General features: G+C 40.7%; 1 protein-coding gene across 2 annotated transcripts in view; it reads left to right on the top strand.

The window, feature by feature from the left end:
- DRC1 (dynein regulatory complex subunit 1) overlaps positions 1-15,867 on the top strand; it is a 52,601-nt gene extending 36,734 nt beyond the window's left edge. The window contains exons 9-17 of one of the 2 annotated variants that reach the window (XM_051976330.1): positions 3,176-3,310; positions 3,871-4,103; positions 5,446-5,567; positions 9,212-9,301; positions 10,406-10,477; positions 11,959-12,128; positions 13,196-13,345; positions 14,134-14,236; positions 15,617-15,867. In XM_051976330.1, coding sequence (XP_051832290.1) covers positions 3,176-3,310; positions 3,871-4,103; positions 5,446-5,567; positions 9,212-9,301; positions 10,406-10,477; positions 11,959-12,128; positions 13,196-13,345; positions 14,134-14,236; positions 15,617-15,673 — 1,132 coding nt within the window. In that variant the 3' untranslated portion in view covers positions 15,674-15,867. Of the gene's footprint in view, positions 1-3,175; positions 3,311-3,870; positions 4,104-5,445; positions 5,568-9,211; positions 9,302-10,405; positions 10,478-11,958; positions 12,129-13,195; positions 13,346-14,129; positions 14,237-15,616 lie in introns of those variants that run through there. The other variant, XM_051976331.1, reaches the window with a different exon arrangement.
- The last annotated feature ends 305 nt before the right edge of the window (positions 15,868-16,172 follow it).

The raw sequence follows: 16,172 nt of genomic DNA, 5'->3' as shown, positions 1-16,172 counted from the left end.
ATAGTATCTAGGCTCTTTTTTTCATCATAATTTTTGGGTAGTCCAATGATCCTTAGGTTCTCTCTCCTAGATCTATTTTCCAGGTCTGTTGCTTTTCCAAGTAAATATTTGACATTTTTTCCCCAATCTTTCATTTTTTTGGTTTTGCTTAACTGATTCTTGATGTCTCAATGAATCAGTCATTTCTATTCAGTGCTGATTTTTAGTGAGTTATTGTCTTCATTCACTTTTTTACTTCTTTTTGTATATGTACAATTGAGTTGTTTTGCTCTATGGAATTTTTTTCCATTTCACTAATTTTTTTTTTTTTTTTAGTGAGTTATTTTCTTTTTCCAATTCACAAATTCTATTTCCCTGCACTTCTTGGGAGTTTTTTACCTTTTCCAATTCACATTTCAGGAAGTTGTTTTTTTTTTTCCACTTTATCAAATTTTTCTTTTAGTGAGTTATATGCCTTTTCTGTACTCTCTTGCATAGCTTCTCTTTCCTTTCCCCATTTCTCTTCTAGTTCTCTTTTAAGGTTTTTAACAGTCTCTTCTAGGAGAGTCTTTTGTATTGGGGACCAGCAGTTGTCTGGAGATTGTCTGCTATTAGTTTCTTCAGAGTTGAAAAGCTGTTCTCCTTCTGTATAGAAACTATCAGTCATTCTTTTGATTTTTTTTACTCATTTTGTTAAAGCCTGTAAGGCCTGCCTTCAGAGCCAGGAGGTTACCAGCTTCCTCTGCAGAGCAGTGAAAGGTGTATGGATGGGTAGCTGTCCTGCCAGCTGGCTACAAAAAGCAGCAAGGTACTGGAGTGCTCTGGGAAAGAGTTCCCCACCCGGGAGTAACTCAGGCCTGCAGGGCTGGGCTGGGAAAGTACCCTGCAAAGAACCCCCCCCCCCCCTCCCACTCGCTGTGTGAGATAACGACTGCCCTGGGGCTAGAAGCTGAGCAGTGAGAGTTTCACTGCCCCAAGCCAAACCCTGCCCTAGGGCTGTGGGTGTTAGCAGTTGAGCAGTCAGTGGATTTGTAGGGACAGGAAGTGTCTGCTGGGGAAGCACAGTCTGCTGGGGAAGTTCTATTGCCCCAGGCCGAGCCCCCCCACTGTGCCAATTAGAGGCTGCCCAGGCTGTGCCCCTCCTGCCGTGCAGATTAGTAACTGCCCCCGCAAAAGCCCCGAACTGCAGGATGTGGCTGCAGGGCCGCCTTACAGTCTGCCTGAGTCACTTCTGGGTTTGAGGGGTTACAGCCAGATCTCCTTAGGTTCTGGCGTTTTTTAGAGGACCCTCTGTTTTAGGCTTTAATTTCTCTGCCAGTTTACTGCTTTATAGTCAAGGCAGAGCAGTTAGCCTATAGCAGAGTCGTCTCTATAACTTCTCTAGCCACAGAAATCTCGTGCCCCTGCTCTGCTCAGGACGCTAGTCTCTCTCTGCCTGTGCTAGTCTGTTCCTGGCCCCTCAGGACAAACCTTTCCTGGCGAGCTTCCAGATTGGCTTCTGCTGGTAAATTGTGTGCTTCTAATCTTCATGAATTTAAGCAGTGAAGAGCTATTTTTGAGGCTGAATTTAATAGTTGGTTATGAGGGGAATGAGAGGAGCTTAGAGAGTCATGTGTCTTCTCCGCCATCTTGGCTCCACCCCCTCTTTTTTTTCTTTTTGTTTTCAAAAATACTATTTGTTACATGGGATAAAAGAGATACTGAAACTATAATGATATAAAAAACAAAGACATAAATAAAAACTTATTTTTTAAAAAAAGATGTCCAATTGATGAATAGTTAAAAGAATATGAATAGTTAGTTTTTGATGAAGAAATCAAGACTATATATAATTATATCAGAAAAGTTTTAATTCATTATTGACTAGAGAAATGCACATTAAAATAACTTTGAGATATCATTTTATACCCATCATATTGCCTAAAATGAAAGATATTTTCAGTTAGTAAATGACTAAACAAGTCATGATATATTATTATGATGGAATATTCCTTTGACATAAGAAATGATGAGCTGATTGATTTAGAAAAACAAGACTTGAATCTATGAAGGAAGATGTTATCCACCTCCAGAGAAAGAACTAATAGAAATATGCAAAGTATGGTCTACATAAATGTATATGTATGTATATTTATATCTATATATGCATGTTTATATATACACATATTTATATATATTCACATTTAATTGTAGCCTTCTCTAAAGCAAAAGCATGATGGAGGTGGGGGGGAGGGAGAAGACCAAAAAGTATACAAACAAAAGAGAACCTAGAAGGAAACACAAACTAGATTTCTTTGAAAACCACATGTAGGATTTTTTATATAGGTTTTTGTGAAGTGGAAATTTATTCTTTTAAAGTGAATCCTCTCATGTTCTGTTGTGTACATAGAAATATTCTTTTCTTTTTTTAACTTTATATTTAGGTTTAAAAGGAATAAAATACCAAAAAAAATGGAATGATAGGGGAAGAGAAATACAATGGGGGAGATATATAAAAATCTGTTCGAGGCTGAAGATTACAGAAGGGAGAATGATTAAGGGGGAGAATAAGAAAGAATAGAAACAAAAGTTCATGTAGAAGGGATTCATCTTTGGTGAAGAGAAGGGTCACCTTTTCATCAGCTATTGGGGTAAAAAACTAGAAAGTAAGGGAATATGTTCAAGGATGATGAGGTGTGAAGACAGGGGACACAGGGAGCTTACATGGTGATAGGAATTTACTAGTGAATAGCCTCTTTTCTCAGTGGAATATGAGGAGGTCTTCTGCTGTGAAAGATGGGATGGGGCTGGTCTAGGAGGCTTCAAGAGAGAAAATTTGGAATAGCTATTGTGAGGAGTGTGACTTGCCAAAGCCAGAATTCAAACCCAGACCTTTGTGAGCCCAAAGTTCAGTGCAGTTTCCACTGTACTATGCTGTCTCTCATCCTCCCAATAGGGGTAAGCTCTTTGAAGACAAGAATAGTTTCATTTTTGTTAGAGCCAAGGCTAAATCCTGGATTTTAATGATTTAAGTTGAAAAGAGCCAACGTGACTATTTTTTTTTTTTTTAGTCCCCAGGAGATGCTTTCAGAGAGGAGCTGTTGTTTGAATCTTTCTTTCCTCTGCCATTTCTGGCCCACTTCCTGCTCATGTAGGTCAATAATTTGAATTGTGTCTCCTCATGTCTTCCAATCTCACCTCTTTCTCCTCTGGGCAGGTTGCATGATGTGCTGAACAATCTAAGAATGAAAATGACAAAGCAGATAAAGCAATACCAGGATGAAAACATATCCCTGACTGCAGACTACAAACGCATTGTGACACAATTCAGGGATTTGCAGAAAACCATGAGGTACTTCAGGAATTTGGGCTCTGAGAGGGGAATACTGAAGAGACAAGATGGTTACAAATTTTTTAGTCTTCAAATCAACCTGTCTAGGATTGCACTAGGTTTTTGGAAAGTCATGAAAACGTTCTGAGCCGCCTTATTTTTCCTTCAGTGGGTCCTGCCCCCTTCTTAGGGAGCAGTTTAGCATTTAACAATGAGGAGCTAATTGACTTAGTGATTGCCATGATTTACCTGACTACAGTCAATATCTATTGTGTAGGAATGCTCTAGTCAGCTCATAGCAGTGAGAGCTGATTGTTAAATTTTCATTGTTAGCCTTCATACCTCAGAAACACCAAAATGAAAATCAGAGCTTGATTTATTATTTTGCTGATTGTCTAGACTTAAGAAATTAATGAAGATATTAGTAAGGCAAATCAAACCTAAAAGTGTATTTCATACTTCTCCTCCTCCTTTCTCTTCCCTGCAGAGGAACACCAGTTCCTCTTACCAGTACACATTTGTCCTTGAACATGTCAGTCTGACGTGTCAGCACAATATATTCCATGACTTTTCCTTCACAGGCATTTTGCAATTATCAATGACAACCAGTTTTATGAGATTTGGATAATAAATGAGGACGAAGCAAAGGCTTTAATGGAAAGAGCCCTTGAGGCAGACAAGATCATCCAATTACAGCAGCTGGGGCTTCCCTGGACCAGACCTGACTACTGGTTCATGAATAATGTGGGGCCTATTTCTCAGGTCAAGAAGAAGTCAGCTACAGAGTTAGTCCAAGAACTGATACTTATGGCAGGTAAGCAAGAAACTATATTAATCCCCATCTACTCCTCTTACTGTTTAATATAGCAAGATGGAAAGCCAGCTCCTAGGGTCAGGAAGTCCAACCTGGCTGTGTAACTAAGTCACTTAATTTCTCAGTTCCCTGGCCAACTTAAGTCACAGTACAGGTGTTTACTTATATGGAATTTTCTACATTATTGAAAATCACAAGTCTGATTAAGTATATTTTTTAGACAAATATTTTTATTTTTTATTGTTCTGAAGTTTATTTACCAACAAATATGAACAGTTCCATATTCAGAGAAATAGAGAATTATATATGAAATTATATATTTCTATTATATATAGCTTTTATTTTTTAAAAAGTCCATAATAAACTCAACATAGTTTCAAAGCTGATTGTGTTTTCCACAATTCTGTACACTTAAAAAAAGTGCTTTGATGACTTCCTTTTTTATCTCTGTCACTTTTTTGGGGGGAATCTTTATCGCATGACTCCTTCCTTGAATTGAAGCAGTTAGGCCAAGATAGGGTGTTAGGCCTAGAATCAGAAAGACTGAATAACTATGGATCAGAGAATCATAGATTTAGACCCAGAATGGATTTTGAAAGCCATGCAGTTAAACCCTCTTATTTTACAGACGTGAAAACTGAGGCTCAGGGAGACTTAAGAAACGTGTCCAGGTCACATATGTAGTAGGTGTACTCAGCACTTAGCATAGTGCATGTCTCATAGTAGGCATTTAACAAATATTTATTAACTAATTGATTGATGTGTCAGAGGAGGTATTTGAATCCCAAGTCCTCTGATCTCAGAACCAGTTGCTTAGTTTTTAAAGTTCCAGTTTCCCCATCTGTAAAATGGGGGTACTAACATCTATAGTTAATCTACCTCACTAGGTTGTTGTAAGGTTCAAATAAGATAATGGGTATAAACAGGAGTGTTCTGACTTAATAACCAACTCTCTGGAAAAAAATGTATTCTTGATACATTTTAAAGTTTAATCCACATTATCAATGCTTTCTTCATTGCTTAAGTCCAGACAATCAACAAAACAATACATTAAAACTTGATTTGTAGAATTTTCTGATTTCTGGGGTATAAATGCTCATACTGCAAATTTAACAACTGGCTGCATGAGGAGGCATCAGAACACTCCTGGGTGTAGAATCATACCTAAAAGTTCTATATAAAAGCCAATCATCATCATATTCACTACCATCACCATCTCCATCAACATCATTTTTAGTGTAGGAAGATGATGGTGCAAAAAAAAAAAAAAAGGCCAAACTATTTCACTTTCTCCCTCTTTCTCTTATCCTCATCTACTCTTAATTCTCTTTTGCTGATGAAGAGGAGGAAGCAGAAGAAAGCCCAAAAACAAAGTTGAAAGAAGAAAAATCTAGACTGACCCTGCCAAAGAATTTATCTGCAAAGACTGTCAAACAAATCCTGGAGATTATGTGTGATGAGTCGGTGAGTTTGTCCTGAGTGTATGACATAAATAAAGGAGAATTGGGAGCCTGCTTAGAAAGAAGCAGGATTTTTTGTTTTTATCTCTGTATTGTGACTTTTCCCTTCTCTTCCTAGATCCAAAATGGTCTGACAGGGATCTGGAGCACCTCTGCTAGCCAGCCAAGCCAAATAGGTCAATGCGGACTCCTGACTCACAAAGCAAATTTATAGAAAAGCTCTGGGTCATCTATAGGAGAGACAGCAAATACTGCCTTGCTTAGTAGAGATATAGTCCAGGTTTGGAGCTAGTTTCCCAAGAAGTTACTGCTGTTTCTGAGAAGAAAGGGCAGTAACACAAAACACCACAGCTGTAGCTGCTGTGATGCTATGTACCCCTGTTGGACATTTCTGAGCTGGCAGTTTCATAGGTTGTAGCTGAGCTGCTTGGAGTCAATCAGCAGTATTTTTAAATATTTTTTTATTGACAGAATAATGAGTAATTTTTTACAAGATTATCCCTTGCACTCACTTCTGTTCCGACTTTTCACCTCCCTCCCTCCCTCCTTCCCCCAGATGGCAAGCAGTCCTATACATGTTAAATAGGCCACAGTATATCTTAGATACAATATACGTATGTAGAACCGAACAGTTCTCTTGTTGCACAGGAAGAGTTGGATTCAGAAGGTAAAAATAACCTGAGAAGAAAAACAAACATGCAAGTATTCCTCATTCATTTCCCCGTGTTCCTTCTCGGGGTGTAGCCATCAGCAGTATTTTTTTTTTTTTTTTTAAAGAACTGACTATGTGCTAGGCACTGTGCTTGGTACTAAGGATACATAGTGTAGAATTAATCTAAGTTTGGAGTCTGCATTCAACAGGCATAGTCAAGTTTGTTACTGCTCAGAACTTGGATTTAAACAAGATATAAGAAACATAGCATAAAAGTAACGCACAATTAGCAAACACAGTGATCACAAAGCCAATATAAAAAACAGACAATAGACAACATACAACATACATCATCACTTCAAGGAAGCTCCAATATCTGGATTCCAACAGCTGGGAGAACCAGCTTGAGCAGAGTCTTGAGTGGGAAATGGTGTTAGGCAAAGTGGCACCAATCCTCCTGAGTTATCAAAGTCCCTCTCCATTAAGGGGTTTTTATAGGCTGAGAACAAGGAAGGCACTGCACCAAATATTCCCATCTGATACATGATCCTTGAAATAGAACAGCCTCCCTCCCTCCCCAGGCACAAGGATGTTTTATCACAAGAGGTCCATTAAGAGAATACTTGTTTATTCCTTTAGAAGGACTACCTTTACTCTAGGAACTAGCCAGGTTTCTGAGGCAAACGCAGGCCTTCCATTAAGATTGTTCATTCATCAAGGCACCAGGAATATGGCCAATCCTCCTGTTGCTCCTGAGATTTATGAAATGGCTAGGAGTGCATTTCAAGTTCACAGCAAATAAATTTACACAAAGGCATGTCTGAGACTCACTGGGACTCCTCGATAGGATTCCCCCCCAAAAAACAAAAAAACAAAAACAAAGCCAAAATAAAAACAAAACAAAAACAAAAACAAAAAATGAAACAGAGCTTACATTCTATGGGGCATGAGGTGGGGAAGATGACACAACTTATATAGATATGATCCCTAAATAAAAGGGGGGGAACTAGTAGTTGGGGGATCAGGAAAAGCTTTATTTACAAGTGTAGAAGGTGCTAGAGATACACTTTGAAGAAGGGTGGGAATCTGTGAGACAAGCTCTACAGGTCAATGAGATGGCCTGGAGAGGAACGGAGAGGCAAGGAGGGAAGGCAGTCTAGGCTTGGTTTGGTGTAAAGTCATGGAGGTGGAAGAGTCCTGTGTGTGGAAAAAGAAGGCCCATTTGGCTGGAGTATAGACTCTGTGAAGGGGAGTAATGTTATAAAGAAGGTGGAAAGGCAGATTGAGGCCAGCCTGTGAAAGGTTTTATAAGCCAAATAGAAAAGCTTTTGTTTGGTCCTAGAGGCAATGGAGAATCACGGGAGTTTATTGAGTTAGGGGAGGGACATGATCTGACTCACACTTAGTGAATGTTACTTTGGCACATGTTTGAAGGATGGATTGGAGGCAGAGAGACAAGGTAATTAGAATGCCATAGTAATAGTAAAGGCAAGAAGAGGTGAAGAGAGAACCTTGGACCAAGGTGGTGGCAGTTGGATTGGAGGGAAGGGGAAGGGTGTATGAGGAGTAGTGGAGGTCAAAACAATATTATGAGTTGGCTTTGTGGCATAAGAGTGATGGCAGTGAGGTTAATATTAACGTTGGAGATTGATGATTCTCTCTCTCTTTTAATTAAAGCTTTTCGTTTATTCTTCTTTTTTGCTGAGGCAGTTGGGGTTAAGTGACTTGCCCAGGGTCACACAGTTGGAAAGTGTTAAGTGTCTGAGGCCAGATTTGAACTCTGGTCCTCCTGACTTTAGGGCTGGTGCTCTATCCACTGCACTACCTAGCTGCTCCATAAAGCTTTTTATTTTCAAAACATTTGCATGAATAATTTTCAGCATTCAATCTTGCAAAACTTGTGTTCCAATTTTTTCTCTCCTTTCCCCTTAACTCCTCCCCTAGATGGCAAGTAATCCAATATATTTTAAATATGTGCAATTCTTCTTTATACATTTCTACAGTCATCATACTGCATAAGGAAAATCAGATCAAAAAGGGGAAAAAATGAAACAAAACAAAATGCAAGCAAACGATAACAAAAAGAGTGAAAATACTATATTGTGATCCACACTCAGTTTCTATAGACCTCTCTCTAGATGCCAATGGCTCTCTTCAACACAAGACCATTGAATTGATTGGCCTGAATTGATTGATAATTCTCTTGATAGCGATAGGGATGCTTGGAAGAGTAGATTTGGGGGGGGACAATAATGAATTCTGTTTGAGACCTGTTGAGTTAGAGATGCTATATGGCATAGGTTCAACGTGTCCAGTGGGAAATTGGTGATGAGATTGAAGCTCAAGGGAGTCAGGTAACCAGAATTTATTAAATACCTACTTTGTCAGCCACTGTGTGGCAAGAATGAAAGTCCAACAAAGGCAACAAAGGAGGAGCAGTCAGGAGGAGAAGCAATGGAGAGAAGTGTCATAAAAACCTAGAGAGAAAAGAATATCAAGAACATGATCAACAGGGCTGAAGAGGTTTCAGAGAAGTCCAGGAGCATGAAGATTAAGAAAAGGCTTTTCCAGGCAGACTGGAACCTTGATTGGATAATTTGGATGGAACATCAAAGAAGAAGAGGTTACTAAATGACAGTGATTTAAAAGCCCAGAAGCAGCCCTGGGGAGAGATTGGGGTTGGATGTGAAGATCTGGGAATCCTCTTCATAGAGGTGATAACTAAGCCAATGTATGGGAGCTGATAAAATCATTGAGACAGCTCAGTTCAAAACCTTGGAAACAGGAGATATGATATGGAGGCTGAGCAAGCAGAGGAATATTCCTGGGGGTAAGAGGGTGAAAAGGGCATACCACTCTGTAGACAGACTTCCCCAAGTCCTTTCCCTAGCGGTTCTACTTCTTGGAAACTTGCCTTGCCGATTAGGTGGAAGTGAGCAGAACCTGGTTTTTGACAACAAAACTTAAGGTATGTTTTTATTTTTTTCCCCCCACAGGGTTTTCTGATAGAGAGTAAATTACTGCGCCTTCTCCGTCCCCTGGAGAGAAACGAAAGCTGTCTACTGAAATTAGACTCCATCTTTGCTGTGAGTTCTGAGGCACTCTTGGGAGTTTATTGAAAATAACTAGAATCCTCAATTAGAGGAACAGAATTCCTGGTAGCCCCTGGAGTGAGTTAGAGCTGGCTACAGGGACTTCTCAGGACTCCCCAAGGTATCTTTGTCCTTTATTCCTTGTACTCAACTAATTGACCCAGAGAACCCTAATCCTCCACTCTCCTCCCCCCTCTCCACACACCTCACTCTCCAATATTCCTACTCTGATCCTAGCTCCTCCTTCAAATATATTCCTTTGGACATTGCATCCTCTGTTCTTCTTGGTACTGTCAGTGCCACTTCAGATATATCCTGCTGGCCCAGCCCAACTATCTGTCTTTGTCTATTAGTCCACTAGATCCATGTTGCCCTTGACATCCATAAAGTAAGAACCTAGGAGGGCAGGTCCCCAGGTTCAGTGAGTTCAGAGGTAATTTGGGCCAGTCCTGGGAGCCTTGAGGAGGAGAAGAATGTTCATCATGTGACATCCTCTGGAATTCTGTTCTAGACTTGCCTCTCCCCTAGAGTTCCAAAATAGCTTTGCCCATCTCTAGTTACTCCAGGAATAATGAATTTCAGAATGTTAAATTTGGAAGGGACTTTAGAGAGCATTTCATTTACTGACCCTCTCCCTTTCACAAATGAAGCAACTGAGATATAGAGATGAGACCCAAGGTTGCATAGCCACTAAGTAGTAGAGCAGGACTCACTCCTACATCTCCTGACCCAAAAGTCCAATATTCTTCCCACTATACCATATGACCTCTGACCACTTACTACTTTTTATCTTACTTTATCCTTGTCCTTCCCAAGCTCACTCATTTTTTTGAAGTGCTAATTGCATTAGTCTTTATGTTTTTCATAAAGATTTTTATGTTTTGTGTTTGTTAATGCAATCAATCCTAGCTGACTTGGTATATTCCTTGAAAGAAGAGATTATTTCCTCTCCTAGTGTCACTTAGTACTGTGGGGTCTCAGCTAGAGTTTGGTGGTTTATGCGAGGAAGATGTGAACCTTGCATTGAGTCAGTAGGTCAGTGTTTCTTGGCATCCAGACAGGACCCTCAAACAATTCTTTGGCTGTATTTCCTTTTAGGCCCTTGGGATTGAAAATGAAGATGATGTTTATGCACTGGTGCAATTCTTCCTTGAATTCCAAGCTGAGAAGGTAAGATGAAACAGAAAACAAGGGGAATGATTTGTCTTCTCTGCTGAGATGATGTGAATTTGGTCAGGTCAGTATTCCATCCATAGATTGTTTCTATTTATTTATTTTTATTATAGCTTTTTATTTACAAGACCTATGCATAGATAATTTTTCAACATTGACCCTTGCAAACCTTCTATTCCAACTTTTCCCTTTCTTCCCCCCACCCCCTCCCCTAAATGGCAGGTAGACCAATACATATGAAATATGTTAAAGTATATGTTAAATACAATATATACATACATCCTAACAGTTATTTTGCTGCACAAGAAAAATCGCCATCCATAGATTCTTAAGCTAAGTAGGAAATAGTCATTTCTCACACTCTTTTTTTGAAAGTTAGCTTTTCTTTGTGATTAAAATCTATAATAATTCCAACCAGGTGTTATTTTCATTCCATAGGAGAACAAATGCAAGCTCCATCTGCCAAATACATTTGGGTCATACTGCTACTAGTAGGCAGTGGCAAAACTTGGTTTAAAACTTGTTTTGTCTTGCTCTGTTAAGTGCCTTGTTCTCCTCTAATTCTCTATCTGATTTGTTTTATAGCCATTCTTTTGAGGGAAGGCAATATAATTTTTCATGTTTATTATATATACATAAATATGTGCATGTATATATATATATATATATATAATACACATATAGCCAAAGAGCCCAACATGAAGTTTCTTTTTTTTTTTAATGAAGTTTCAAAATCAATTCTTTTTTTAAAAAAGGATCTAAGACCCCAGATGTAAGAAACTGTGCCTCAAAACATTATTGGGCCAACTAATTACTAAATGGACCCCTTCATAGCCAGTACTAGGCTGCCTTTTAGTCCTGGATAGAAGCTTTTAGTTATTACTGGCCTTGGCTAAAAAAAAAAAAAAAAAAAGTTAATTAGTATCAGTAGTAGATTGGAGCTAAGGTCAATTATCCTTTTTTCACTCAATGAGACTGGCTTCTTGTCTTTTAGCTGACAAGATTGGAATCTGGGTAAATTTATCATGGCTAGCATCAATTGAAAGGTGACATGTTGCTTTGACAATCTGTGAGATTTCCAGGAGCTTAAAGAAGGGGCTCTGGAGGCATTTGTGAAGGTGGATTTGGCCCAGGATCCATAAGTATTTGCTTCAGGTGCTCACATTTTCCTGGATTGATGTAAGCCATATGTCAGAGAACTTGCTGTGGACAAATGTCACCTGGGTGGAGGTATGGTCAAAAGGACTACTTAAGCCACCTTCACTGATGCTGTAAAAATAATTGATAACTTGACTTTGGCTTTATTTAGTTTACCTAGTTGATTTAAGAGGTATATTTTTCCCTCCTTCCAACCTCCTCTCTACAGTCTCTCTTCTTTCACTGGTATTTCTTCCTTTCCATAGTCTTCCTCTGCTTATAGGCTGATTTCATCATATCAATCCTATCTTCCTTTTGGTACTGTGTCCCATCATCTACAGAACCAAGAGAGCTTGTCTACAGTTCCAGAGGCTGAAGACATCAGTATCAAAAAGGAAGGTAGTGTCCCAGGTGAAGGCGACTTAGAACAAATTCTCCATTCTGAAGTCATTCATCCTAATGATGTCCTTAAGGCCCTGGAGGCTTATGTGATTCATCAGCAGACACTCAGGTGGGTGAACCTGAGTGGGTTCAGGTGTCTTGAAATAGAATAAAAAGGAGCCCTAGTCATGGGCGGAAGTTCAAGCAGGTGCCTGAAGTTGAAAATCTGGTACAGCCTACACAGTAGGAATATTAGAGGGTAGTGTGAATAATGAAACCTTTCAAGTGGGTTGCATTATTCAGATCTGTATATTTGGACTTCTGTTATTCAAAGTTACATATAAAATGTAGCTATTGGTTCTATCCCAATGGAAACGTATAATGAAAATTCTAAGAATGAGGTTACTTTGTGGGATTCATTATTTGTACTAATCAGGACCCAGTTATAGATGTTGAATAAAAAAAAAGCATTCATGGGTAGGGCCCAGAACAATTCTTATAAATCTTTGTGAAAAAGAGCACATGGTGGAACGGTGATTTTAATGCCTGGAAATGTGACCTGTGGAAAAGAGGAAGAATGTATTCTCTTGGGAGTCAGAATATGAGCACCACTTTAAGAGGAAGAGGGAAATGAAAGATGAAAGAAAAGTCTATAGGAATCTCCATGACTCCATTTTTCTCTCTTTTATCCCTAGATAATCTCTGAAAGGAAGAGAAGGAAATAATCTATTGCTATTGGGAGTTTTAAATTTAACAATCTCTTCCTTGCTTTTTTCCTTTTGCTTGTTATGAACATCTGATTGTGGGGCCAGCCAACCCACAATCAGATGTTCATAACGAGCAAGGAACCTTCAGGAGGATTGGCAGCCAGTTGTCTGTAGCTCGGATACTCTAGTAATCAATTCGACCACCTTGGCTATGAGCAACAAAACGGGTTGAATAAAAAAACAAATTGGTGAACTGGACACCGATGATGCATTTGTAGGAAGAAAAAGTACATTAACACCTGGGAAAAGTTAGAAGCAGTATTCTCCAAGAATTGTCCATTGTCTCCCATAATTCCTTTCTTACACAGTAATGTGCTTGAAGGGAAGGCTAGAACTAAAAGGATCTTATAGGGCCAGGAGCTTGGTATTACTCAGGATCTGGGTGCTATGAGGTAGGCATGTTTGGGAACTAGTTCTTTTTATTTTTCAGGGAGGATCCAATGCCAGTAAAAGTGGTGAAACACAAAGAGATAAGGGACAGCTCAAAGGACACTGAATACTGGGAATCCTTGGTCCAAATCATCTCTCCAGATAGACTGAAGCTTTGGGACGCACTACTTGATGCCCTCCAGAAATATCAGTGAGTACATGTACCATGGGGAATGAAGAAAGGACTCTCCCTCCACCTTAGCACTGTCCAGCTTTGAGGAAAATGACATTAAGATCTGGATCTGAAGGTGCATAGTCTACTTATCACATGTGCCGGCTCTTTAGTTTGAAGGAGGTTTGGGATGAAAATGCTGCATTTAAGTGGGAAGAGGAACCTCTGGTGGTACAGTGGAAGATGGCACTTGCTCAGTTCCTTGCATCTTTTTCAGCTTTCTTATTTGTCTCAGATCCCTTGCAAGTGACATATCACTTGTCTTTGAATTTTCTGGCTTAGGAAAGGCAGAATAGTGGTGGCTGGGTGATGTTTATGGCTTTCAGGAGCAAGTGAGGCCCTAAAAGCACTGTTCTTGGCACTAGAGAGATGAAATTCTACCTCTAAGTAGAACCCTCTCCCTCTCATGATTTGAAAGCTATCCAAATAAAACCCACCCGTTTCTATGTTGGAAGAGAGAGGTTAAGAATAATAATAATAATAATAACAGCACTTATATAGTGCATTGAATTTTGCAGAGTACTTTACAGATATTATCTTGATCCTCCCAAAATTTCTGAGATATTATTATTATCATCCCCATTTTACAGATAAGGAAACTGAGGCAGCAGAGATTAAATAATTTGTTAACCCCACCCCACCTCTAAAAAGTGCTTGAGGTTGAATTTGAATTTGAATCTTCCTGACTCTAAGAACTATGTTTTATCCACTGCACTATTTAGTTGCTAAACAAACTATTAACTGGTTTTCCCTTTTTGTTGAGAAAGTGAAGTCCTTACCCAGCGGGCTAAGCTGCTGAATGAAAATGAGTTCCTTGAGCAGCAGAACAGAGAGCTGCAGATGCTGCTGCAACAGTACCTTGATTCCAGGGTAAGCAGGAGCTTGGGGGTCAAAAATGGGAGACAATGGAGGAGATAGCTGGGCCAAGGGTGCCAGAGGAGGGATGCAGGCAGTGGGGGAGGTGTAACCTGAGCAGGAGGAAGCCAGTGGGGGAGGAAGCTTGGGGGGTCTGATGGAGGCATGAAGAAGCAGGGGAGGGGGGAGGGAATCATGACACTCTCTCATGGAGCCTCTGACTTCTTAGTTCTAGCATCACCTCCCATAGGTCTTTCCTCTCCTCTCCTCCGGATCCCCTTTGTTGTCACTACCTTCTCTCCCCCTGTCCCCCCCGGAGTGAGGATGTCCCTTTAATGGACAATGTTCTTGAGCTTTCCCAAGCCACCAATGGAGTGAAACACAGCTGTGTGCTTGCTCCCATTATTTTTTAACCTGTTTTCAGCGTTGTTGTCAAATGCCTTCAAGGAGGACAAACTGTCATTAAAGTCAGCTCCCCCACTGAGGGCAAATGCTTCGACTTGAAAAGGCCACCAGCCAGAAGGGAGTCGGAGGGAGGGCGGGGCCTGGTTTTTTGTTTGCCGATGGTTGGGTGCTCACTGGAGAGCTCACACAGGGCAGGCGGTCCACAGGCAGGGTCTCTTACCCATTGTCTGAGGCGGGAGGCCCTGGCGCAGGACCAGCGGGCCCTCATCGGAGAAGGGCTGTGCTCTGTGACAAAGCGGCACTGAACTACCCAAAGGAAACGGGAGAGTCAGAGGCCACCCAAATGTTCACAGGGATGGAGTCCCACAGCTCGTCTGAGGCTGGATTGGGAACCGGATCCTTCTACTCCAGAACCGGCCTCTACCCACTGTCCACCAGCTGCCCTTTGGAGAGCTCTAGTGAGGGGGACCTTGCCCAGGCAGTGCTTGAACAGCAACCCCTCAAAGGGCAGCTTCCCACTCACTCCAGGCTTCCATTCCTCTTTCAGCTGTGCTGGCTTAGGAGGGTTGGGTTGGCCCAGCCATACTCAGTCAGACATTTTCCGGTTCGTATGAGTTATTTTTCCATCAATATGTCCTATAAGGGGTAAGAGCAGGGCAGGGCAAGGAGGAAGAGGAATAAGCACTCCAGGAAGAAAGGTGCACAGCTTTTCTGGAAACAATCTACATGGGGATGGAGCTAAAGTTAAAGGAGTGCGTCTTCCAAAGAGGAAGCTTTGGCAGGGTGAATGATCAAGCCCCAAAGGGCTTCTAAACTTGGCCTTCCCTTGTCTAAGCAATAGAAATGGAGGCTGAAGGAGCTGGGCTGTGTGCTAGATATCCCAAGTAATGCCGGCCAGCTGATGGGCACCATTTAGTCCCAAGATGGGAATGGCAAGAGTTCCTTAAGGATAAACAGCCTTTGTTTCCCCCTCCCTTTTTTTTCTTCCAGATAAACCTTGAATTACAAGTCCCTCCCACCCAGGTGTTAAAAGTGCCCATGGTATAAGAAGTCCAGGGCCTCAGGTGGGTACAGTGGATGAATCCTGGGCTGGCACTGCGGTCCTGCTTCTCTGGGAACAGTCACAGAGCCCGTATTTAAACTTTCCGCAGCTTTTCATTGCATCTTGTTGCATATTGAAGCAAGCCACAATGCATAGTGCATTAGTAAGTTGCAGTTCCAATAAAAGTCTTTAAAAACTATGCCTGACTCTCTTTAAAGAAGCAAAGTCCAATTTCCTAAATCAATCACTACCTGGTATCTTAGCCGCCGCCTCCACCTGTGTGGGAGAATCAATTTCTGGAACCTTTGACAGATCAAATACCATTTGCCCCTGGGTAAAGGCAACCTTAACCCTTTTTGTTTTTCCCACCCTTGGAGACCAATCCAGTTCTAACAAAGTTGCAGAGATATTGTGGCAGAGAGACCAGTCCAGTTGTAACACAGACCCATAGATACATTTGTGACAGAACCCTGGGAGTCTGGTGCAGATAACCTTGGGAATTTT

Source organism: Antechinus flavipes, chromosome 2 (genome assembly GCF_016432865.1).
Source record: "Antechinus flavipes isolate AdamAnt ecotype Samford, QLD, Australia chromosome 2, AdamAnt_v2, whole genome shotgun sequence".
NCBI lineage: Eukaryota > Metazoa > Chordata > Mammalia > Dasyuromorphia > Dasyuridae > Antechinus > Antechinus flavipes.
Note: the sequence above shows the minus strand (reverse complement) of the source record. Positions and strands in the feature narration are given on the sequence as shown.